The following is a 26,795-nucleotide window of genomic DNA, read 5'->3' as shown; positions in this document are numbered from 1 at the left end:
TATTCAAGTTGTAACATAATTAAAACTGAGCCAAACTACAGCTACGCAACCACGACCGGCTGTTTGTATTTGTTTTGATTTGGAATTAGGTTCGCATTAAAATTCTCAACAATTCAACAATAATTTCCTTTTAATAATGCCAGCTAAAACTTAACACACGGTCCTCATTAATTTTGGTGGACTTTTCACTGATATTATTTGTTTTGGTCTCAAGAGCTTGATTATTATGAGCAGCTATGTTAAATGCCACGAGCTAAGGTTAATTTTTTTTAAATCAATTTAATATTGCGTTACTTTCGATGCCGTAAATTAAACCTGATTGCTCCTGGCAAGTTGTGGGTACTGTCACTTGCCTTTGTCACCGAAGGAGACAGTGTAAGTCTTCAACAAAATTCAGGGTACGGTACTGCGGCCTGTGGAGCTACGACATATAATAATGAATCCGTACCGTAAGTTGTGGCTAGTTATTATTAAATCAAAGATAGCGAAGTATAACTTCGCTTAAACCAAAGTATTTTTAAGGTTGTTTGAGCGCAAAATGTTTAAAACAGTTCCTTCCCCAAAACCGATTTCGAACTGACCAACATACTCTGCTGTGATCATACCCGGTTTTTTGACGTGTGTTTGTTAAAACAAAATGGCATTTTAAAAATAAAATATTACTTTCTCAAGTTAATAGAAATTCATAAGCCAGTTTGAAAGTCTTCGTCATTAAAAATAAAGATTGTTTTATTTAAAAAGAAAACTGCTCAGTAGCAGAAATAATGCTACTGAAGAAGTGGAAAGGAAAATGCTGCGGTGTTCTTGCCTTTCGAGACGGGAGAAGCCTACAACTCACGTAGTTTCGGTTCCCTGCAAGAATTTCCGAAGATTTCCGAAGGTTTGCGTTTTGGTATTAAAGCCACTTCAGCCGCTAAATCAGAAGTTTCCAATGAAAACAAGCATGTTTGTGACTGACCTAACCTAACCTAACCCTTCGATTTTTTTTTTAATTTCAAATTTTGAGAGAAATCCGAAGTTGCACGAACGTGTTGTAGGGAACCGAAACTATGTGAGTTGTAGGCTTCCCTTCGAGACGAGGGGAGACCCGAACACTCTTAACATTCGACGCAGGGCTACCAACGTAAACCCTCCGGTCTTCCCAGTAATCACCGTGAAGCGGGCCTGACAGATTGGGGAGGGGGGGGGCAGCGGCTACGCTCGGGCTGTCCAGTGGTTGGTCGGTGGGCGGAGCAGGAGTGCCAACACACACACACACACACACACACACTCCCCCAGGCCAGAGTGCCAGGGGGGTTGGTACTGCTCGCGGCTCCGGGGAGACAGACTCATCGGTTTTCAATCAAGGAGGTGGATTGCCGCAGGGTGATTAGCCCGCCCCTCGCTGGGGGACTGCTATCAGCCGTCTCCTCCGCTGCTGTTTCCAGCACCCTGCAGCGAGGCTACTTCGACACTCGCACCCCGTGCCCGGAAACAATATTCTGCCAAGAATTCATATATTTTACGGTCATGCAGTATTTTAAATAACGCTAGCTTAACCTAACCAACCTTTCATTTAAGCACCGAGTACCTAACCTTACTCAACGTAACCTCCCAGTAAAAATAAAAATAAACTATTATTTATTACTCTGACCGAACATAACAAAAATTTTACTTCGGTAAACTTCGGACGTGAACACGTCGATAAAATTGCTTCCACAGTGGGAGACAATTAAAAAAAAAAAAATCTAATGATAACAACATTCGTGGGATACAGTTTGGTGTTGCACCTACATATCTATTATCTCCATCCAAAATGTAATCACACCACTCGATAGCTAAAGGATCAAAAAATTCGTTACGCTAAGTGAGGACTGTGACGCATCGCGCGCGGTGGAGGGGGAAGCGCTGCCATTTTGAGGTCATTTTGCTGCGTTTCGAGATTTCCATTTAGTGTAACTTTTGAGTTCGGAGAAGCTACGACGTTTGCTTGAGTTTCAATCGTCAGCTCTCGTCAAAATATATCGGTTGCGTGTATAAAAAAATATTCTACAATAATTACAGTGAATATATATGATAAAATTAAAAATAGCGTATTTTATATTTTGTATAGAAAATATTACCTGTTACGTAACACGTATTCACGTACAACACGGCCGTGTCCATGACACAGCCACCCCCTTTTTTTTTTTTAGTAACCTCCAAACAAGCATTAGATGGCAACAACAAAATAATTTAGCAGAATGGACAAAATTGTTTTTTTAGTGATATAAATATTTTCGTTACCTATTAATTATATATTTTAGAAAACCAAATTATTTTATTGTCACGATATAATTTTTTTTTAATTTCATGTTAATAGAGCACAGTCTACAGTTCACAGGGATGAAAGCTAGGACCACAACATTGACTGTGCTTAAGTTTCCTGAAGTAAATTGTTGGTTATGTCCGGTCAGTGTAATAAATATTTATTTTTTTTTACCGGGAGGTTAGGTTGAGTAAGGCTAAGTACTCGGTGCTTAAATGAAAGGTTGTTTAGGTTAAGCTAGCTTTATTTAAAATACGCCACGACCGTAAAATATATGAATGCTTGCGATATGATGTTTCTCCACGAGCAATCGACCAACTTCGGAGTACTTAGGAACTGTTCGAGTTGTGGCTCTCATCATTGCGAACTGGAAAATTCCAATAGACCAAATATTTGGTAGCAGCCAAAGCTTTTGATGTGTAAACATATCACCTGTCGGTATGCGCCACTTGGCAGGAGTAGTTACATAAATGGAACGGGCGTCTGACGAACGGAAATGTGTAACCACGATGCCGAAGCCGTCAAGATGGCGGACCGGTATCGAATCAATTTCGTAGACATGAAGGGCCCTACCAAACGTATTGGTGTGCAAAATTAAGCTTTATGATAGTGAAACTACTCCGGAATATATTTGGTAAAATAAAGTAATCATAGCAAAACGCAGGCCTAATCTCAAGTTTAAAAGTACGTAAGAAAGCTGGCATTACATCGAGGATAATCCATATCCTCCTCCCTAGTTCTGAAAAGGCTCGGTAGCTTAGTGGTAGAATGTGAGTTTGTAAAGATCACGTGGGACTTTGTGACGTGTTTAAAACCTCGTTATTGTAAAATCAGCTCATTAAGGTTAAGGTTTGTTTTTAGAAAGTATTTACATACAAATTTCAGTTGTTTGAGCAAAAAAAAATATTCAAATTTATACTTAACACTAGGGCCTATATGCTTTTAAATATTTCAGAGTAATATTTTAGTCATGCCATAGAAGTATAACTTCTCGCGTGATAGAAAACTTTACAGCATTAACCGTTCAGTGAATTTTAACCAGATGTACAGGATTTTAATAAAATTCTTTGTCAAAAACCAGGTCCAAAGCTGGGGTTTATGAGTTTTTTTTTTAAAAGCCATATTCACTAGCCGTTTCTAATAGTTGTTTCATGCTGCCATCTGTGAATGATGATGGCAAGCAACATCTACGATTCAGGCAGCGGATTCTAGGGGCGGGCGTGGAAAGTAAGTGTGTGATCCGCGTCTATAAATTTTTGGAACTTGAAAAGCGAATATTTTATTTATCAGTATATTCATCGCAATCGGCATTGTTTTAAAGAATTCTAATTTTTATTTCGTTACAGAGTTTCGTATTATATGTTTATTTGCAACATGAACAACATGACAACACATGAGTGGGCTTGTCACCAAGGTTAGATGTTTAAACATCTCTGACGAGTCCTGAAATATTCGCTTCCCCCCCCCTTTTTTTTTGTCTGTGACGTGGCCGTCGCAAAAAAAAAATCCTGCATAACGTAAGAACATTGACAATTTCTTTCTTTCTTTCGGAAGTAAGGGTTGATGCCAGTGAAATTAAGAAGTCGGAAAATAAATGACATTCCTGGAATAATATGTGAATCAAAACAAGAACAAGAACATTATTAAAAACGTCAAAACCACCTTAAAAAGGAAGCACATTCGACAAAAAAAGGAAGCACATTTGGAAACACACTCAAAAAAGAAAGCTCATTCGGAAGCACATGGAGAAAAAAAAGGACAGTTGAAAGCACATTCTTAAAAGGCAGAAATTTGAGCAAAGCTGTAATGCCAGAAGTCAGAAACAAATTCAATGTACACCCTCCCTGGCATTTTGTGCATGAATATGTCATGCGGCCGGGATTGAACGGTCACTGATAATGTTCGTGGTGCCTGGCATTATGGCTTTGCTCAAATGGGCACCTTTATTGAGTATGCTTTCAAGTGTGCTTCCTTTTTGTCAAATGTTCTTACAAATGTGCTTCCTTTTTTGAGTGTGCTTTCAAATGTTGGTCCTTTTGTGTTGAATGTGCTCCATGTTGTTGGTGTGTATTTAATTATTAAAATTTTATTTAAAAAATTTCAAATTTTTTCCGATAATTTTCTGACAATATTTACGGACTTCAAGATAGCGGCCGTAACGTAAATTGCAACGGTAATGTTATAGCTCACAAAGGTGGCGATGACATCATAATTATGACCTCAGCGGTTTAGGGCATCTTGTGTTTTGGTGTCTCAAGCCCCTTTTAGAAATTGTCAAGCCATCGACATATTTTGAGTACTAAAGTTGTAAATTTCCCCACAAAAGTGGGAATTTTTACCTGTAAAAGGGATTTTTTTTTATTTTGTAAAGATTTTTTGGCGGAGTTTCCCCCCTCCCCCAAAAAAACTGACAATTTCGGTGAATTTGTAGCAAATTTTGACCAAAATTTAGTCATTTTTGGCCATTTTTGGAAAATTTTGATAGTCAAAGTAAAAAATAAAGGCCATCCGAGATGGCCACCGTGACGTCACAATCAAAGATGGCGGACATCGTCCTGGCTTCGGTGTCGGAGGCGCTATTGTAAACTACTACAAGCGTGTGAAGTGAGCGCAGGAGAAGATTATAGATCTGTAACACCTGAGAGGTTGCCGTTGGTGGTTTATTAATGTGAGCAGTTGGAACGAGTAGGTTCACATAATAACATTTCCAATAAAATACGATCGTATGGAAAGGTTACATACGTTGAACAAAATCGGTGGTCATATTTAACAGGAAATGTTTAATTGCTTTTTTTTTTTTCTTCACACCTCAGTTATTTCGGTTTAAAAAATGTTTCCAGAGAAACTTTCTATCGTCATTTGCGAGGTTCTCAACTCGTCACGGTTCACAGGAACTTCCCTGAATAAACTGGGGAAAAAAAAAAAAAGAGGAAGATATAAGTTGGGGTGTTACCAAGCCAGCCTCTAATTACAATTTCCTCCTGCTCTTCACCGCTGCGATTGAAGAAGACGACTTTAAACTGAGAGGGAGGGAGAGATGATAAAAAAAAATGAGGCCTTGCAAATTATGAAAGGGAAATCTTGGCATGCAAGAACAGATTAAATACTGAACAGATTTCTTATCAGCATGAATCCATTAATCATTTGTCACAAGAATTCTGCATGATACATAGTTCGTACCTCACAACAAAACAGGACTAAGTAACAGTTGAGCAATTATAAGCTAGCATAAATTAAACTGCTAATATTAACGATACTGTTTTATTATCTTCATTTAATATGTGCTTGGACTTAATACTTCTAAATTACTAAATGGTTTAAAATAATTTTGAGAGAGTTTTTTTTATATGAAATGAACTCATAAAACATAATATTTTTCTAGAACAAAAATCACGAAAATGGGATTAGGTGTAGTTTAGCTTTGAGGAATAGTTATATTTCTCAAGTTATATTATTTATTCTGAAGCGTAATTAAAATAATAATAATAATATTTTTTTTAAAAACCACTTTCTTAAAATGGTCTAAAAAAATAAAATATTTTCTCCCAGCCTTATAAAAATTTACTACCCCGTAAAGATATCTAGCCCCATTACAGATTGTCCTAAATATTTGTGACGTTATTTTTAAATACATAGCTATGAAAATACTTGTAAGATTTAACACGAAAAAAAAAACCTTTAGGTGCATAAAATAGTAAGAAGTGTTGGGAGTATTTGTCGCTGAGAAAACTCAAATAACAGTTCATATCGTTTGCAGTACTATAAAATTATTAGTGACCTATGTGAACTATTGATATTCCATTGCATAAACCCACTTTTTGTTTTTGTTTTAAATCTTAGGAGTATTTTCATAGATTTTATAAAAGTCACTATAAACAAATTGTCAGGAAAATCTGTAATGGGATAACGAATTATTATGGGGTTGTAAATCTGTATGGGGCTAGGAGAAATTATTTTATACTTTAAAGACCGTTTAAAAATACATTGTTTATTTCATTTATTTAATTTTTTTCATATCTGTTTGAGAGTTTCTGTCTGGCTGAAGAGAGTGCGTCAAACCGTGTCTCGATTTTACAGTATATATATATATATATATATATATATATATATATATATACATACATATACATACATATACACATAGGTACATATAGTAGTGTTTAGGCGAATTAAAGGCTGATTTATCTTTAAAAGTAAATTATTTAAAAAGAGCTCTATATTTTTCCCAATATTTGTTTTAATTTTTTTAAATATCGTATCAAGAATTAATTAAATAATAGATTAATAAATTCAGATATTTTTTTTTTTTTTTTTTTTTTTTTTTTGCAATTTGAAAGTCTTAACACAGAGAAATGTAAAAAAAAAAAATTTTCTCAGGCTGTGAAATGAGAAGAATACAGTATTGTGACCTTATCTTTGTTAGAGGATGTTTCAACCTGTTGAAGAGATAAACAGCAATAAGAAAGATCAAGAGAAAGTATAGGTAACTAAAGACAATTATTATCAAAAAATTTGCTGAAGCACAAAATGATTCTAAAAAAAATTGGAATATTATTAAAGCGGTAACTGGCTCAAAAAAGAAAAAAAAGTAGATATTAAAACTGTATTAAATGATAATAACATAAAAAATGCCATGTCAAATCCTGAGCAAGCTGCAAATACACTAAATAGATATTTTACAAATGTTTGAAATGCTATGGCTTCAGAAATCAATAATAATAATTCTATTAATAAGTCCAGAAATTATTCAGTTGTTACAAAAATTGTTCAAGGGTCTTTATTCTTAGCTGCTTTGTCAGAATATGATATACAATCAATAATTCCTGAAATTAAAAAACTCCAATGCGTTGGGTTTTGATAAGATAAGTGTAAACATATTAAAATAATACAAATATAAACTGTGCAAACCTTTAGCTCATAAAGCAAATTTAAGCTTAGATAAGTTTAGGGAAATTTCCTCGACGGCACAAGGAAGTGATTATTATACATTGCATAAAAAGGGTAGCTTTGCAACCTCAAATTTTAGACCAATCTATATATTAAGGAAAATTTCAAAAATTATAGAAAAATGTGTTTAAAAAACAATGTCATTTTTGGATAACAACAAAATACTGTCTGCAAACCAAATTGGATTTATAAAAGGATTAAGTACAAATTATGCTCTAATTAAAGTAACGAACTTTGTGCACAAAGCCATAGAACAAGATAAAAAATATATTGGTGTAATGTTGGATCTTGCTAAGGCTTTTGATACAGTCTCACATAAAATACTTTTAGATAAACTGGATAAAGTAGAGATAAGAGGTTTGGCAAATACTTGGTTTAAAAGTTATTTGGAGGGTAGATCTCAGAGAGTCAAAGTAAATAATAAATTAGGAGACATCCTATACATACATATCGGCGTCCCACAAGGCAGTGTTCTTGGGCCAATTTTGTTTCTGATATATATATATATGAATGATTTATTTAACTTAGACATAACGTGGCAGATAGTTTATTTTGCAGATGATACTGCAATTTTATATTCATCCGACAATTGGCCTTCGGTTTTTGAAATGGTAAATAACGTACTTAAAAAAATTAAAGAAATATTAGATGAAAGTTTTCCTTCTCTAAACATAAATAACACCAAATCTATTATTTTCTCTGCCAAAATTTTGGGTCAACCTATCGAACATGAACTAAACATTCATGTATGTAACGAAATAAACGTTAACTGTGAAAAATGTAGTGTCATAGAAAGAGTAGGTACAGGATATAAAATACTTAGGTATAGTGCTCGACTCTTTTCTAAAATGGGATAAGCATGTTTCTTATCTTACAAACAAAATTCGAAAAATGGTGTTTAAATTCGTTTAACTAAGATCAATATTATCTATTGAAGGTATTATAATGGTTTACTTTGCTATATTTCAGTCTTTTATGCAGTATGGCATTCTGGCTTGGGGAGGGATGAGAAAAACGTCAATTAAGCCACTTATAACAATTCAAAAACTTACTTTACGAGTTATTTAAAAAAACACATGTACCAATCCAAGGAACATTTTAAACTATTAAATGTATTTTATATAAAACGATTGTTTATTCTAGTTGCAATAATTAATCATTAAAATCCTACACGGCATAGACAGAACTTATATTTACCAATCCCTCTATTTTATAAAACAATATCTCAGAGATCTTTAGAATTTTGGCTTCCAAAAATTGTTGTTATTCTTCCTGGAAAACTAAAAACTAAATATTATTTTCACATAAATAATATGTTACTATTTGGTTAGATAATTTAACTGATGAAGATATGGCTTTAGTATTTAAGTAAGTTTTATATATTGTTATAACTTTGCACTTGTACTTTTCTTTAAATACCAATTTTTATTTAATTATATTTTTATTTATTCAGGTAACAAAGTTATAATTTATCCTTTTTTTGTTTATACGTTATATTGAATTTTAATAAATTGCTCTTGTTAACTTTCATCTTTATAAAACTAATGTAAGATTTCTTAGGTTATATTTTATATATTTAATTCTCTGTTATTATACATTTATAAATGTTTACATTTTTCAAAATACCGCATGTAATTTGAAGTGTCTAGATGCACTCAACATACAAGCTTGATTTCGTGAGTGCTAAATTTCCTGGTTAATTAAGTGAATATTGTTAACAGAGTGTAAAAAAGGGAAATAATTTGTTATTATAAATAATATATTTTATATATATCATTGTTATATTGCAGGTATCAGTTATGTTCATCGCGATTCTGTACATAAGAGCTACGTGCATCAGTACTCTCTGCGGGAAACAGTCTAATATGCTAACGACGTGTGCCACAGTTAGTGGTTAAGCATAAAAGAGAATATTCATCCACGAATCGTGACATACAAATGTTAGTTGTAAGCCTATCGCTTTCTCGCTTCTTACAGCCAGTGTTGTTGCAGTAGTGCCTCCTTTTGAGTTTGTTTTAATTTTGTATTCCCCTTTATGATTTAAGGATATCTGTGTACGTAATTCCTTTGTGTAGTTGTTCACTAATTTTCTTTTCCCTTTTTAAACCTACATTTACATTCGAAAATATTTTTAGATTTGTAACAGTACGATATATATATATATATATAATCTTCGTCCTGTTTCATGGTTTCAATATTGAACAAGTTTCCCAACATAGAGAAATATTTCACATATTCAGTACCCACACGGTGGGAGAAGGTAGCTTGCTTTCGTCAGAGATACAGTATCTTTGAACCAACTCTATATATGTCACAAACACATATTCGTTTTTGATATAAGGCAAAATAAAACATTTGAAAACGGGTTTTGTTTTCAAAATAATTTCGCAAATTTTAGTATAGACCTTTCGAAATATTGTTAAGTTTTAAGTCGCATATGGTTTAACAGGTCCAACAGCCAGATAAATATACCATCAAGGAAACTATCCATCATGCTTAAACTTTCAACAGCCGGATTTTTGACGTGACAACGTCTAATAAATCGATGAACGCCGGCTGCACGCACTAAAAAGTGTCCCGTTACGCACATTGTCCCGTTGCGCTGTGTCCCGTTACACTCATTTTATATTGCTATTTGCTAACCTGAACCTCCTATCATTGCGACCGAGTCCGTGGCGTAATTCTGTTTTCATGCATTTCAATGTAACATTTTCATTGCTCTTTGCTAACCCGTTCCTCCTAGCATTGCTGCATAGTCCGTGGCACAAATATATTATTTTTGACTGCATCTTGGTGTTGGGTAAGCCATTTCCCTTCACATCATCCTTGAAACACTCCCATTCGTTTCCTACTTTTCCTATCATCGTCCTATCCTTAACAGAATAACACAGATTGGAAGAAGTTAAATAGCAAACATGTATAAAAGTTATAGTTAAAATAATCTCTTCGTTAAAGTAATAAACATATTTGAATTAATGAGTGCAAATAAAAGTAAATTTATGAATTAAATTGCAGATTTATTTACACTCCTTTGTATCCATACAAAATAGTGATAATTCAATAAAAATGATTCAATTTTATTCATAAAAGTATGCAATCATTTCATCAATGTTTTGTTATGACGTCACGTTAATCTATCGTCCGTAAACCGACTTTACAGACAACCAATTTTTTTTTTTACGTAAAATGTTTCAATGTGGTCAACGTTTAGTGTTGTAAAGGAAATTCAGTCAAAGAAACATTATAATTGTGATTCCCCCAGGAGAAATTATTTGTGTGTTTCGCTGTAAATATTGACGTGTGTTGATGGGCAAATGTGTTTGCGACGAGCGACATGTTAACGTCACGTTTGTCGTGACGTCTGCTGTTGCAGGGACTTTCTGCGATGCTGTACGTGTGAACCACAGCAGGGATCTCGCCAGCTGCAGCGAGCTCAGCTGTACCGCGCTCAAGAGGTCAGTAAGCGATTCTGCGAAGTAGCTTGGATTCTGGGTTGTAGCCGCAGGTTATTTGCTCCCTGATGATGGCCGACTGCAGTGTCGACCGAAACGTCGGGTGAATTATTCGCCCAGGACACGCGGCTACAATCCTGAAGCCAAGCTACTTCGGACAGTGGCCGTGAAAGCCTGCGAACATTATCAGCGTTTGTACAGTCTGCTCAAACGGTTTGGCAGTGTTTGCTTGTCATTAATGAGTAGGACTCGCTTCCGATAAGTTTGAAAATTAAAAAAAAAAAAAATGTCAAAAAAAAAAACAACACGAAAACAAAGTTTAAAAGTACTTCTTAAATCCAAAATTTGTTTTAAGTATAAATAATTTGTATGTGCATTATAATTTGAAAAGCGTATGGGCCTGATATGAAAACAGAAATGAAATTTAACAATATTATTTTAATATAAAATTGAATACTAAATTATATTTAAACTTTTTACAAAATCTGTTTATTTAGATTTCTTGATGAAGATTAATTAATTAAATCATTAAATATTTATGTGAGTTTTTTTATCAGTAATGGGCATGTGAAAATTTAGCACATCTGAAGCAAATGTCTAGTGAAAAATAATATAAAAATATTATATAAAGGTTTTTAATGTGTGTTTTTCTATATACCTATGTGCTGCTGGGTATAAATCTTACGACAAACTTAAATGTGTTCTTTGAAGAAAATTGTACTCTTATTTAACGGGAAAAAAAGGCCTGTTACCAAAGTAGTGGATGTGTTCCTGGACTGCAGAAACAGTTTCAGGTTAGTTTGTTATGGGTTACCCGCTCAGGGGCAAACCACCTCAAGTCTGACTCCCGCCTGGGAAAGGCCTTCGACAAAATTAAAAAATTGGTTGTCTGTAAAGTCGGTTTACGGACGATAGTTTAACGTGACAATGTCATAAGAAAACATTGATGAAATGATTGCATACTTTTATGAATAAAATTGAATCATTTTTATTGAATTATCATTATTTTGTATGGATACAAAGAACGAGTGAAATTAAATCTACAATTTAATTGATATATTTACTTTTAATTGCACTCATTAATTCAAATATGTTTATTACTTTAACGAAGAGATTATTTTTACTATAACTTGTATACATGTTTGCTATTTAACTTCTTCCAATCTGTGTTATTCTGTTAAGGATAGGACGATGATAGGAAAAGTAGGAAACGAATGGGAGTGTTTCAAGTTGAATGTGCCTCTAAAAAGTCAAATCGATGGTTGATCCAATCGAGTGGATGAGAGATAGATGCGGCGCAAGCGTACAATGAGCGTAACGGGACAAAGCGTAACGGGACAATGTGCGCAACGGGACAATGAGTCATCCTTTTTAGTGCGTGCAGCCGTCGTTCATCGATTTATTAGACGTTGTCACGTCAAAAATAATTACAATGTAATTGTTTAATTTTACGTAATCATAGCTTCGGGTGATTCTCGCGGTTACTTAGAGCAGGTGTCCCGGAAAGCAGACCATAACAATTAATTGTAAACTGGAAATTTATGATAAGAACCAAATGCAAACACTTTATTAAAAGAAAGTACGCAACTTTAAAAAAATCTATAAAAAAATTTATTCAGCAATGAATCTGAGTTTAAAGAAGGCTTTTGTATCTATCATGCACTGGATCTGCCCACGTCCAAAATGGGCTAATAACGTAATAAGACATTATCTTAAAGTGTACACTAATTTTTATACAACTACTGTACTTTCAATAACCTCAAATTCCGTTATTATATTTAGCACGGTTATCATGGTTAAACAATAAACTGAAAATACCCTGAAGTACTATTTACTAGAGACCGGAAAAATTCGCGGATTCCTTTCGAGACAGGCTGGAATCCAAACTCGTTTAGCTTAATGCTGCGTCAGTGATTGGACCGCAATTTACCTGAAGGACTCTGATCCAATGGCAAACACTCAACAAAAGAAAGATCGAATCATAAGAATCGCAGTAAACAGGTGTCCCGAGTCGGTAGCCAATGACCAGGTGATAGTTGCCCGAGTACATAGAGAATCGTGGAGTCTATCCTAGTGGTCATTGAAACCGCGAATTTTTCCAGTACCTACCTACTATTTACAAACATTCTTGTTAAACTCTCCCATGAAATAATTTTCAATTAAAGTTTATTCGACCCGGGATTTTCCAGTTTTGCGCGGCGCGGAACCGCACAGTTTCATTACAAGGGCAAAGTTTAATTTCCAACTTGAAACTGTTCTGCAGCCACACACGTCGTGGTCGATGTGAGAAGTCCGCAGACATGGTCTTATGTTTAGTTATAAAGCGGTTGCCGTGGATGCGAAACCACACCGCTTTTTCAGTCAAACTGGGAAACGAAAAAAAAAAAAAAATGGGGTGTGGCTGTATCATGGACACGGCCGTGTGTTGTACGTGAATACATGTACGTAACAGGTAATATTTTCTATACAAAATATAAAATACGCTATTTTTTATTTTAACACCATATATATATTCACTCTAACTATTTTACATTGATGTTTTATGTATGCAGTGTAACCAGTACGACTGTTTACAGTTATATTATTATTATTTTGATTATTATTGTAACATTAATTGTATATTCCATAAGCCGATCTTATGTATTTAATTATTTTATTGTAAAGAGGACAACCAAAGTTAACGTATATAACACATCTAATTGCCAGAGACAACACACTTTTTAACTACAGGGTCATCTAAGCATTATTCTTTGGAAACTTTATTCATTTGCCTTAGTTCAGCACTCTTACACGCTAATATCCAAGTTTTATTTCACTATGCAGTTAATTTGGTTTGCTGATGGTCTAATAGCTCCTTGGTTGCAAGGGACGGAAAATAAATAGTTAGAAGGAAGAAGAAAGGAGAGACGCCATCGCCATCTTGCAGCGGGAAGACGTTTCTCGGGCTGGGGCGAACCAAAGCCTTGGTTGCCGCCCGAGGAATTGAAGATTCGCGTCATCCGCGGTCGTGTGCTATCTAGAATTCTCCACACTATTATTTGTGAGAATAGTTCTGGACTGAATAAGTCTTAGATAGGGAGTATCGGCGACATCTAGTGCCAACTTCCGCGTCGGTCCCGTTCGTCCCGTAGTGGTTCCGGACGACTGATGTCAGCGCCAGCTACGATCGGCCACGACTTTTGGTGAGACCAATCTCAATTAAAACAGACTTTTTAGGACGAGAGGGAAGTCGATTCTTCAACCAGACCCCCGGCTACATCAGATCTTCTGTAGTTCGCCAATTACAGCTTCCAGCGTCCAGTGTTCCAGCGTAGCAGCAGACCACCTGGAGGTCCTGTGAAGAGAGCCTCAAGCCTCCGACAGATTATAGCTAGACCCGGCATGGTAGTCGATGTGTTCCTGTGACGTCATTTACATCTACTTACTGACACATAGGTCTGAACAAAATGATAACATACACAGTAAATTATTTTGGTTGTTTCTCTCGCTGAATTGCATGGTAATAGTAACTTCACGTCAATATTTAAGAACCCATTAAAATCGTATGTTTTCAAACTATTACTCTTTCATATACAGTAAATGTCAGTTACGTACAAGACAGACTTGGTCACAGGTAATGCAAATTTACACTATTAACACAACACTACCAAATTTCCTTTTAATAATTACTCTCCTGCCAGTAATACAATGCAGTGACGTGCTAGCTGGATTAGCAGTCTGGGTAATCGATACAGCAGCAGCGTTCCTGAGATCTACTGCGGAGAGAATAGGCGCCAAAACCCCGCAAGAACAATAATTATTTACAGTTGACCATATATAATACATATTTTAAATTAGAGTGGCACCCATTATCGTGGGGCTTGTACAGTTGGCCACACAGAACAATCAGAGCAGTCGATATATTTTGACGAGAGCTGATGATTGAATCCCAAAAGAACGCCGTAGCTTCGAGTCAAAAGTTGTACTAAATGGAAATCTCGAAACGCAGCGAAATGACCTCAAAATGGCGGCGCTTCCCCCTCCACCTCCTCAACTAGCGTGACGAATTCTTTGATCCGTTAGCTATCCAGTGGTGATAATTAAAATTTTTGGATGGAGATGATAGATATGTGGCTGCAACACCAAACTAATTCCCTGAATTTGGTCATAATTAGTTGTTTTTTTAATTGCCTCCCACCGTGGAAGCAATTTTAAAGACGTATTCACGTCAAAATTTGGTTGTCTGTAAAGTCGGTTTACGGACGATAGTTTAACGTGACAACGTCATAACAAAACATTGTTGAAATGATTGCATACTTTTATGAATACAAATTATTGAATTATTACTATTTTGTATGGATACAAAGAAGGAGTGAAATGAAATCTACAATTTAATTGATAAATTTACTTTTATTTGCACTCATTAATTCAAATATGTTTATTATTTTAACGAACAGATTATTTTAACTATAACTTTTACACATGTTTGCTATTTAACTTCTTCCAATCTGTGTTATTCAGTTCAGGATAGGACGATGATAGGAAAAGTAGGAAACGAATGGGAGTGTTTCAAGTTTAATGTGCCTCGAAAAAAGTCAAAGCGATGGTTGTTCCAATCGAGTGGAAGAGAGATAGATGCGGCGCAAGCGTACAGTGAGCGTAACGGGACACCGCGTGACGGGACAATGTGCGTTACGGGAAACCCTTTTTTTCGGGCGTGCAGCCGGCGTTCATCGATTTATTAGACGTTGTCACGTCAAAAAAATGCAGCTGGTTTTCCGGCCGCGGGGTTGCAAGGTTGGAGCAGATGACGTACTTGTGTGTCGGAGACGTGGCTGCGAGCTCTCTGTTGCGCTGTGTTCTTCTTCTCGCCGGCCCACGACCAGACACACTCTACTCGTGCGTCTGATATTCAAATAAATGTTTCCGTAACACGTTCCACGTGACGTCGTCCGCCCCCGCGCTGCCCGGACCGCGGGGCGGTTTCCGACGGGAAGCCAACGATTCACGCCGAGTAGTCGACATGCCCGAACATTACCGAATACCTGCCTTCGGGTGGCTTCGGAATTCTCTTGTTTATGCGAAGAAAAAAAAAGCGCGGGTGAGTATGACGATGCGTGAATGCCTAATTAATTAAAATGGTCGATTAGGTCAGGTCAGTTACACTATAAATACTTTCAAACCAAGCGGACATTAAAAAATAATATGAATTAATTTCAATGGTTGTTTAGTTTTAAAGTATTTATAATGTAACTGACCTGACCTAACAAACCGGGACAAAGGATGAACAGTAGGAACTCACGTAACTTGCGCAACAATATCCAAATAACAAATAAAACATTAAATTTTGAAACGTTAAAAACTCACCTAAGTTAGAGACGGGTACAATTCCTTTGCCATTAGTAGGAAATGATGTAGTCTTTCACCTACGTTGCGATATAAATAATCACGTACTGGTTCACGCAACACGAATGTAAAAGATAAGAATTTTCGTATATTTACTCAAATATTAGTCTTGGTTTTAATGGCTTAATTTGTATTATTGTTATGAAACTTCCTACCTTTATTTGTTTATGTCCAGCATTTGAAACAGACGTTTTTTTTTCACCTAAACCAAAGAATTCCGAAAACACCCGAAGGCAAGTATTCGGTAATGTTCGGGCATGTCGAATACTCGGCGTGAATCGTAGGCTTCCCGTTTCTTTCCGACGCGACGTCTTCCGCGGCCGCCATTTGCAGTGGCCACCACGTGACACTCCGCCCTCTCCCCTACCACTCCTACCACTCCTACCACTCCTACCACTCCTACCACTCCTACCACTCCTACCACTCCTACCGCTCCTACCACTCCTACCACTCCTACCACTCCTACCACTCCTACCACTCCTACCACTCCTACCACTCCTACCACTCCTACCACTCCTACCACTCCTACCACTCCTACCACTCCTACCACTCCCACCACTCCTACCACTCCTACCACTCCTACCACTCCTACCACTCCTACCACTCCTACCACTCCCACCACTCCCACCACTCCTACCACTCCTACCACTCCTACCACTCCTACCACTCCTACCACTCCTACCACTCCTACCACTCCCACCACTCCTACCACTCCTACCACTCCTACCACTCATACCACTCCTACCACTCCTACCACTCCTACCACTCCTACCACCCAGGCGGCGGAGAAGGCAAAACAGTTTGGCGCACAAGTTCGTTAACGTACTTTGCAGCTCTTAAAAGTCCGCCTCTTTTAAGTCTCTCGTAAAATATACACTGCAACTGAAAGTAACAACCGTGTATAAAAACAATTAAATTGAAAAATACATTAAAAACCGACAAATTAAAAAAAACATGCTGCCAACTTAAACAAAAAATTAGTCGGTTATTTTTTTTATAGGAACTTAATTGCAACACAAAATTATTTAACTAAAAATTACTTTAAATTTATTATGCAAAACATAAACATAATCATCAAAACTAACCCATTAAAAAAATAGTGTGTGGAGTCAGTCCGCGCGGAAGAAGTGAAACTTCACTGTTCACTTCGCTGCATAGCAAGAATACCACGCGCAGGTGCTTGGGATATACCGATTCACTCTCTTTCTCTCTCCTACTTTCTACCTTCGTGTATCTTTCTTTCTCTCTCCCTCTTGCGCTGGCCTGTAACAGGTATACTACGCGCATGCGTTCGAGTGCCACGCATTCACTCTCGCTCTTTCTCTTTCTATTCCCCCTCCCCAGGAGCGTTGAACGTTTAACGCAACAGTGCTTTCATACCAAGTCTTTAAGCCATACCGAAGATGGCCATAATATTGAACTTGGCAGGAAGCGTGTGTCTAATTGTTCAGCCACACACGTCCGAATGACATGCATTGATGCTGTAGTGTGCCGGAAATTAGGCATTTCGTCACTTTTTTTAATTTTTTCTATAATTTTAAAATTTTTTGGGGTTTCTATTTTTTAAAATTTATCTGGTTGTTAATGGGGGTGATTTACTTTTTGTTAGGCCGGTGTACGCCACGGATTTAAACTTTGTGCCAGTGGACCGAAGTCCCTTCCCAGGGGGCCAATCTGATATTTTGCTGTCTAATGTGGACATGGTCAGCCCGGTTGAAATTTCTCTCGCCTGCAGTCACGTCCCGAGTTTGTAATTTTAATTCCCTGCATGACCAAAACTGCTTTGAGCAGCTCCTGGGCTGCAAGCTGCTACCTTGTAGAGGCCTGCTGAGAAAAGCATGTCTCGTCACGAAGCAGTCTCCAGTGGAGCTGCGTTCCCACCTTAGTGGCTATTTCTGCCCCCCCCCCTTCCTCTCTCTCCTCCTCACTTTAGTTCTGAGAAATTAGGCTAGGAGCAGTGACCGGACGGGACGATGACCTGATGCAAAAACCTTCTCCCGGGTCCGACAGACACATCCCCGACATCTAGCGGAGGAAAAAGTAACCGCGGGCCTGGTCGCCAGCGTGCAGAGCTTACCCTCATGACACCTGGTGGCAAGTCTGCTCACCACCTCAAGTAGTTCCCCCTTACGCCGCTAGAAAGCAGCGTCGCGGTGCCATAAGACACTATGCTTTCCTCTCGCGGCCCGGAGAAGTCGATTGTTCGTTGCTTTCGTTTCGGTCCGGTAGAGAGCGCGCATGTCGTGTTGTTGTCACGCCCGCCTCGGACTCCTTCGGAAATTTTCGGGTTAGAACCGAACCTACCCCCTCCTTTGACCCGGGGCCTTACCGCCCGATTTAATTAGGTGCTTTGTCCGATTGCGGGGCACTCAGCCCTCTGACCTCGGCTACTGACCACATCTCCTCTACATCCTCTGCGCTAAGAGGCTTTTTGCGGGAACGGTGATTTTCGTGTGCACGAGAATGTAGTCAGCTTGCTTAAGGGATGTGATCCCGTTTGTACAGTAGCCAGGCAGAGGTAGTTTTTAGAAAAGTCATGCGTAGTTAAATTTTTATTTATTCTTATTTAATTCTAAAAATTCTGGTTTCGTCCGCGCATCCTGACTTCTCGGTCCGCGGCATCCTGATGTCGGCGCGAGACACCTAGTGAGCTCCGAACTCTACACCCTGGTTGACAGGGTCGAAGTGCTGGAGAGACAAATTCCTCCCAGCTCGTGATCCTGCACCTCCACTGCGGGTCACGTTAGAAGAGAGGTTTCCGCGACCCGACGTTATTTTTTTGAAGACCCGGGTGGTAATGTGAAATCAACATCCCCCCCCCCCACTTTCTAGCTACGAACTACATCAATCGAATGAATAGCCTACCAGCGAACAGTGCTTTCCTCAAGAATATGTAGAATCAATAAAACTAATCATCGATGTAATGATTGGACAAATCAAATTTTGGTGTGATACTTATAAACTTTTGTTTATATAATTGTTTGTTGGTAAAGTTGAGTATGTGTTGTTATACTAAATTAGGGCCGGCCCTTTTTCGAAAAACTAAAGCATATTGTTAATATCATTAATTGGGAAACTTATAAATGCCAAATCAAATGAAAAGGGAATTCATTATTTACCTTTTTATAAATAAAACAGGGAACCTATAGACCAAGCTACTTGTGTAGTGTTAATTTATTTATGATATACCTTCTTCCCGTAAATGATCCACCAGCTCCCCAGTTGCTTGTGTCAGGGAGTTCCAAATTGTCTTGTTCTCCACCTCGTGCCACCTCTGGTCAATAAACTTATTTTTGTTATATTTCTTACCCAGCAAGTTTCCAAGGCTCTTTTTAATTAATTTAAAATAATTCAATTTTGAGGCACGAGGGGCGTTACAGTAGTCAAAATTCTTATCTGTTTGCCTGAAAGTTCTTGGCTTGCGATTTGTTTTTGAGCTTTATGCCTCGAGTATTAACATTGTAAACGTTCAAAGACTTGAACTGCAGTATGATTTCTTCGACTAGTACCATTCAATAATGCTCATAGTTCGGATATCTCTAACTCTCAGAATTTGTGCAACATTTCACGTCACCTACATGGCAAGTTTTTGGATTGTATGATGACTGAAAGGAGTGAGTTTGGAAGTTATTTTACTGAGAACATAGGCATATAAATGTTATGGCTAGGGACTGGAAAAATTCGCGGGTTCAATGACCTCCAGGCTAGACTCCACGATCCTGTGCACACTCGTGCAAACGTCGCCTGTTCATTGGCTGCTGACTTGTGAGGCGTCTCAATTGGGAGACTCGTAATTCGATACTGCTTTGACTGAGGGTCTATTATTGGCCTACAGTCCTCCAGGTTAACAGCGAACCAATGGCAGAAGTTGCATAAAAATACAATTTTTTCCATTCTAGCATATCGTGAAATGAATCCGCGAATTTTTCCGGTCTCTAGTTATGGCATGGCGTTTTCCTTGTTCAGAAAGAACTATTTCCTGGTCCTAGCCGCGAGATAATATTTTTGCGCAAAATACTTTTATATTGCAGGTAGGTTTTTCAGCAAAAAATAATTATGAAAATACCTGTTTAGAAAATATAAAGTTTAAGAAACCAAAGAATAACTACACAAAGTTGTGTGACAAACTGAAGTAAACAAATACACTGCAAAGACATACAGCTACAATTATTAAAAAAAATTAAGTATGGGAATTTTTTGTCAGTCAACATTTGCCTTTAGGCATTTATCGTTATATACATAACATTCTGCACTAAAATGTATTGGTTCCTCTAAATAAAAGAAATAATACATTTTTTTTTGGTTTAATGGAATTTTGCACATATTCGTCTAGTTCCTAAACATCTGCTTCAAAGGTAAGAATAACTTGTCAAGCGAGAACTTACGAACCAAGACCTTACGAACCGAGACCTTACGAACCGAGACCTTACGAACCCAGACATTACGAACCGAGACATTACTAACCGAGACATTACGAAACGAGACATTACGAAACGAGACATTACGAAACGAGACATTACGAAACGAGACATTACGAAACGAGACATTACGAATCGAGACATTACGAACCGAGACCTTACGAACCGAGACCTTACGAACCGAGACCTTACGAACCGAGACCTTACGAACCGAGACATTACGGACCGAGACCTTACGAACCGAGACCTTACGAACCGAGACCTTACGAACCGAGACCTATTGAACCAAAACCTATCGAACCAAGACCTATCGAACCAAGAGCTTACGAAACTAAAGCTTACGAATTGAAGACTTACGAACGGCTAGCTTATCAACCGAGAACTGATGAACCGAGAGCTTACTAACCGAGATCTTACGAACCGAGAGCTTTCGAACCGAGAGCTTGCTACCACCCGAGACGCAAGACGCCCACTGTTTGTCCACTATCTGTAGGAAATAAGGAACTCTTCTCGCTCAGAGAAGACTGTGAAGAGCGGAAATGTGTACCACTGGTACGTTCTGAGCGCCGATACCGTGGTCCACTCTTGCCGGGATACAACAACATGAACACGAAACTAACTAATGATAAATAAACAACCGATGCCACACAGTTTGTATTCCTTTTTAATAGGTTTCACGACCGCAGGTGAATTGACATATTCTATTACGGGGAAAATTAATATTGCGGTTTACAGGCAATACTTCCCTCTCGAAAATTATACACATAAAATAAGTGTTTCTGGAACTGTTGAATATGTACGGCCTCTCGAATGCTAGGTAAACTGAAATGTTTACTTTTATGGCCTATTAGCCATCCTATGTCAAGTGATATCACTTTAAAGATAAAAATGGCTGACTTAATATAAACGTGTGGCTTTATTTTTCTCTAATGGCTGACATACGATATTAGTGACTCACCTAGTCCAGTAACTTGATAGTAAGAAGAAAATAGCGCTGAAAAAATGTAGTCAGCTATCTACTTTAAGAGAGTCCCAAATATCATGATCAATGATTGGTCTAAATTTGGCGAACAAAGTTCAGATTGCAGGTTCATCAAAGAAATGTGTCAACAACTAGCATACAACTATTATTAGACACCATAGAAGTTTAAGCAAATATAAGGTTATTTGTAAACAATATAAACAAGTATAAGCATATTGTGAGATATTAAAAGGTAGAATTTAAATCCACATTTAAAATCTATATTATTAGTTTCTAATAAAAGTTAACTTAAAAACAATTTAATTTTGATTGCTTTACCTCCAAGTTTATCGTGTAAGCGCTCTTTTTTTATATTTCGTCTTAATTTTTTTTCAACAGGTTCTTTCTTAGTATTACCTTATATCAGTTAAAAGTCACAAAAAGTTTATATTAACAATTTGCGTGACCTTTTCCAGATCAGAAATAGCTTTTAGTAAATGAATTTTAAGAAAATTTGTGAATAAACACTGTTAGAAATTACTAGTTTGCGGACTTTTCAACGACGAATAAAAAACGCATTGTTCTTCGAAATTTCAAATAACAGAATCTTCGTAGAACTTATGCCGTATTTGGACTTGCGAGTTGTGAGTTTCGTTCCAAACAAAAGGTAAACACACACGTGGACAAAGGAAAGATTGTTCTTGCTGTAAACTCAAACAGTTTTTTTAGAATGGTTTGTTAATACAACGAGAATATTCTTTTACATTCATTTTCAAAATAGGTAAGTGAACTCAGTTGTCCTTATATTTATGAAGATAGTGATAAATTTGCGCAGATTCCTGGATAATTTGTAACCACCGTTCTTCGTAAATTGTAAATTAAAATATTTATAAGTGAAGAAAATTGGAAAAACCAATTATAGGAATAAGTTGAGAGGAAAGGCCCTTGATAAAAAAAGGAAGGTTGTCTGGAATGTCGGTTTACGGACGATAATTTTACGTGATGACGTCATAAGAAAACATTGATGAAAAATTGCATACTTTTTTAATTTTCAAATAATATTTACAGTTTTTGCAAAATTTAATTTAAATAATTTGTTTAAATATAATCACGAACAATTAGTTAAAAAAGCCCGTCGTAACCTGTTTGATATTACAGAAGATTTTCTCGCAACGGTGGTTGGCCGGTTCTTGCGCGCTCGGCTCAGGCGGAACGTGACAATTTTTTCGTGCGCGCAGCCGGCGTTCATCGATTTATAAGACGTTATCACGTCAAAAGTAATTACAACGAAACAAACCACCTGCTGGGCGAGTGAGACCTGAGTCCCGAGTTGTTTTGCTGCCTTGCCACGCAGTGAACCTATGACTAGGGACCGGAAAAATTCGCGGATTCAATGACCTCTAGGATAGCCTCCATTATCACTCTGCACTTCTCAAGTAAACTCGCGTGTTCATTGGTTACTAAATTGTGAGTCGTCTCCACTGGGTAGCTTGTGATTCGACGCTTATTTTTGGTCGATAAGTCTCTCATTGGCCCAGAGAGCTCCGGTTTAACCGCGATCCAATAGCAGAACCAGCAGAATTATACACATGTTTGAATTTCAGCCTATCACGAAATGAATCCGCGAATTTTTCCGGTCTCTACCTATGACTAGAGACATGAAAAAATTCGCAGATTCATTTCGCGATAGGCTAGCATGAAAACAACTATACCTTAGTACCGCTTCTGCGATTGGCCCACATTTTATCCAGGGAACTGTGAGCCAATGGGAAACACTAAACCAAGAAAGTGCCGAATTACGGACAGCCTAGTTGAGCCTTCTCACGCGTCAGTAGCCAATGAACAGGTGTCATTTCCGCGAGTATTTTAAGGACTGTGGAGTCTATCCTAGAGGTCAATGAATCCGCGAAATTTGCAGGTCTCTACCTATGACTAATAGTTGGTGTAATTGAACCTGTGGGAGTTGGTACGCGAGTGTTTGCAGCGCACGCGAGTGATTTGTCACGTGGTCTGCAGGGCGCCGCTGTTAGCATGCGGGATTGTTCCTCACGTATTCATCGATTCATGCTCGGGCAGCCAGTTCCCTGGTATCGCGTGATTTGTAGCGCTGTTTCGCGTTGTGTCCGCGCCGACGGCAGACCCTTGTTTCAGATCCAGCCCGTCTGCTGAGTTATGTGACCCGTTCGGTTCCGCACAACGGCAAATTTCAAATTCGGAGGCTTTTCCAAGCATTTCAAATGCTAATGAAGTTGTAACAATCGCGTTCTATCAATCATCTACAAAGGACGCGCGGGCATTGTTCTGCAGTGTCATAGCCTCGCTGTAAATTTGCTTTACTTGATCAACAACAACTACTTTGTCAGTTCGGAAAAGAATTCAGTTATTTATTGATAAAAAATGAGTACAGAATTTAAAATTAACATCATCATAACATATTGGCCTTACAGAAATCATAGCCTATAGAAGGGTTTAACAAAACACATTTTATTACGTTTCACTTTTTGTAATTCTAGTATCATCTACGAGCATTGTTTGTAGCAGATTTACCACGAAATTTTTGAGTACAGGTAGGGGTAGAAGTGACAACACTCTAAATCCTTTGATACAATTTTACTGTCAAAACAATTATTATAAGAAAAGGTTTTTTATATATTACCACAAGTACAGGCTTGAGAGGTGAATTATTTTCAATATGCTAAATAAAGATGTCAATACTATATTTCTTATATTATTAATGTACAATACTGTGGCACCATGAATGAATATTAAAATACTAACAAAATTCACGAAACAAATAAAGAAATAAAATAATTGGAACGTAGGAAATGGCCACTAAAATTCCACCAAATTACTTGACCGGGCTCTAAATTAATGAAATGCCAGTTCATAATGTAATTTGGCTAGCGCCATTTTCACAATCGTATACTCTTATTATACACATTTCAGGTGTGATGCAGAATTCTGCAGTTCCATAAGTTCTAAAATTGTAACCAAACACGAAAACAAGTCCTGCGATTTCACTAAAAATGATACTTGCATTAATATTGTTTTCTCCTGCGGAACATATGTTTCTTCAACATAAACAACTGTAGGGACTAGTTATTCAGTTCGCACATTTTCCAACAAACATGCTCCTTAAAGAATGTCAGGGCCTTACTTCTTTGTCATATCATGGTGTGAACGGTACCTTAATTTGACATGTGAAACTTCTCACATTACCACACTGCCAAAGCCACACATAGAAATAAAGTTAAAACATCAACAAATCAATACCTACATAATATGTAGCCAATATAAAAATATAATTCTAAGACTAACAATTTAAAAATATCTACAAGTATTTAAAACTATTTACTGAAAACTAAATACAATTGATTAATTTCCGCTGAATTTTCTCAAAAAATTGAGGAGTCTTTTCACGTTTCCACCCTAAAACCTTTTGTTTTATTGCCATTATTAAGTAAATTACAAATACCAACATTCAATCACTTTTAAATAATTTCCTAAAATCTAAAAAAAAAAAAAACTTTTGTATTACAACATTCCAAATTAAAAGTATTATAACTAAATACAAGCCAAAAGATTTAAACTTAAAAAAGGTAGATTTATGAAGTATGCAGCTGAGATTCACATAGAGGGGCACAATTGCAGTTGAAGTTCAGTTAATTATTTTTTCTTGATGATATTTCTGAAATATTAATTTTTAAAAATATCTTAAATAACTGGTTTCAGGTTATAATAAAATATTGAACAGGTGTTAATTTAATCCAAGTTGTGGCTTTCGACATATGGCTATTCACGTTTGCGAGTTTCAAATAATTAATTTCATTAGTTAAATAAAATTTAAAATTCTGATGAATACAGAAATCGGTCTTTCTGATTTTTTCCTTTCGAAAGCAGTAGAAAATAAAAGAATTTGCTTATAGTAATTGATATTAGCATTTGTAAATATATTTAAGGTAGATTAAAATAAAATATTTAAATAAATCTCTTCCTGATACATATACAAAGCAAACAAAAATAATAGCGAATAATTCATAAATGGGTATTTTTTTAAAATATTTTAGTCATCTGAGCTGCTATTGAACTGCAAGGGAAACATTATTTTAAATTCATATAGAATGTATGTTTTGTCTTAATTGTATAGCTACCTCAAGTATCCGTTCTTTTTAACTTTCTTGTTTGTTGTTTATGTTGAAACTTAAGCTCAGCTAACAAAAAAAAAAGAAATTCAATGTGTGTATGACATAATTGTTTACTAGCAAATATATAATTGAGTAACAAACATTAATACATGAAAGCTTTTAAATCATCTTCAGTAAAATGTGTTTATTCAGAATACAGAATACTTAAGTAACTGTTTAATTTGCTTCAGAGAATTAATTTTTGTTAAAAATTGCACAACTACAACAATTTTACCACTTAAGGATTCAAAGTTAGAAAAATTATAATAGTAGTATATGATAGCCGGTCCGACGGCAGGATGCAGGATGTGGATGGTGCGGATTGTGATCGTCGGTCCGCCATCTTGGATTGTGACGTCACGGCGGCCATCTTGGATGAGCGTAACGGGACACAGCATAACGTGACACTTTTTCGTGCGTGCAGCCGACGTAACGGGACAGCGTAACGGGACAAGTAGATCACGGCGGCCATCTTGGATCCGCCATCTTGGATCCGTCATTTTGGATGACGTCATTTTGTTTTCTAGAAAATTCCGGCATTGTGTTGTCCGCCATATTGGATGATGACGTCACCGTTGCAATTTCCGTTACGGCCGCCATCTTTAACTTTTTTATTTATTATCCGATTTTAATGAAATTTTTTTTAAAAATTATAAAAAAATTTAAATAATATAAATTTAATAAAATATTTATAAAAAAACAAACATTATCGATACGGAGCTCGGAGTCCTCGGTTCGAACCCGACGAGGTCAAAAAATTAAAAATGGCGACCGATCCTTCCCCCTGTGGTGGCTGCTGACAGACTGCCCCCCACCACTTTTTTCAAAGCATATATATCGACAGTGAGCATGACGTCATGTCCGCCATCTTGTCTTCGATGTTGGAAACCATCATCATTGTATCGGCGGCGAGAGTGCGCTGACGCCTAGTTAGTTTGATTCTTACCCGCTAGAGTGCAGTAATCATTTATTACTGTGACACCCGCCATCTTGAAATTTGGCCGCCATCTTGAACATCCGTAATTTTAATGCTAGAGATTCGGGGAAAAGTTCAAAATCCATTAAATAAATTTGTAATCTATATACTGATTGATTAGATCGACTAAGGTCCTTGGTTTGATCCCTGGCCGATACAAAACAACTTTAATTAAAAAAATACCA

General features: G+C 37.0%; 1 protein-coding gene across 1 annotated transcript in view; it reads left to right on the top strand.

Annotated features, from left to right (window-relative positions):
• Window positions 1–26,795, top strand: part of LOC134540939 (histidine-rich glycoprotein-like) — a 109,216-nt gene that overhangs the window by 6,085 nt on the left and 76,336 nt on the right. The window contains exons 3-4 of the mRNA XM_063384020.1: window positions 10,608–10,689; window positions 16,405–16,883. Coding sequence (XP_063240090.1) covers window positions 10,608–10,689; window positions 16,405–16,883 — 561 coding nt within the window. The remainder of the gene's footprint in view (window positions 1–10,607; window positions 10,690–16,404; window positions 16,884–26,795) is intronic.

The sequence above is a fragment of the Bacillus rossius genome, chromosome 17, assembly GCF_032445375.1.
Source record: "Bacillus rossius redtenbacheri isolate Brsri chromosome 17, Brsri_v3, whole genome shotgun sequence".
In the NCBI taxonomy this organism is placed as follows: Eukaryota; Metazoa; Arthropoda; class Insecta; order Phasmatodea; family Bacillidae; genus Bacillus; species Bacillus rossius.
The sequence above is the reverse complement of the archived record's forward strand: the minus strand, read 5'-3'. Positions and strand labels throughout refer to the sequence as shown.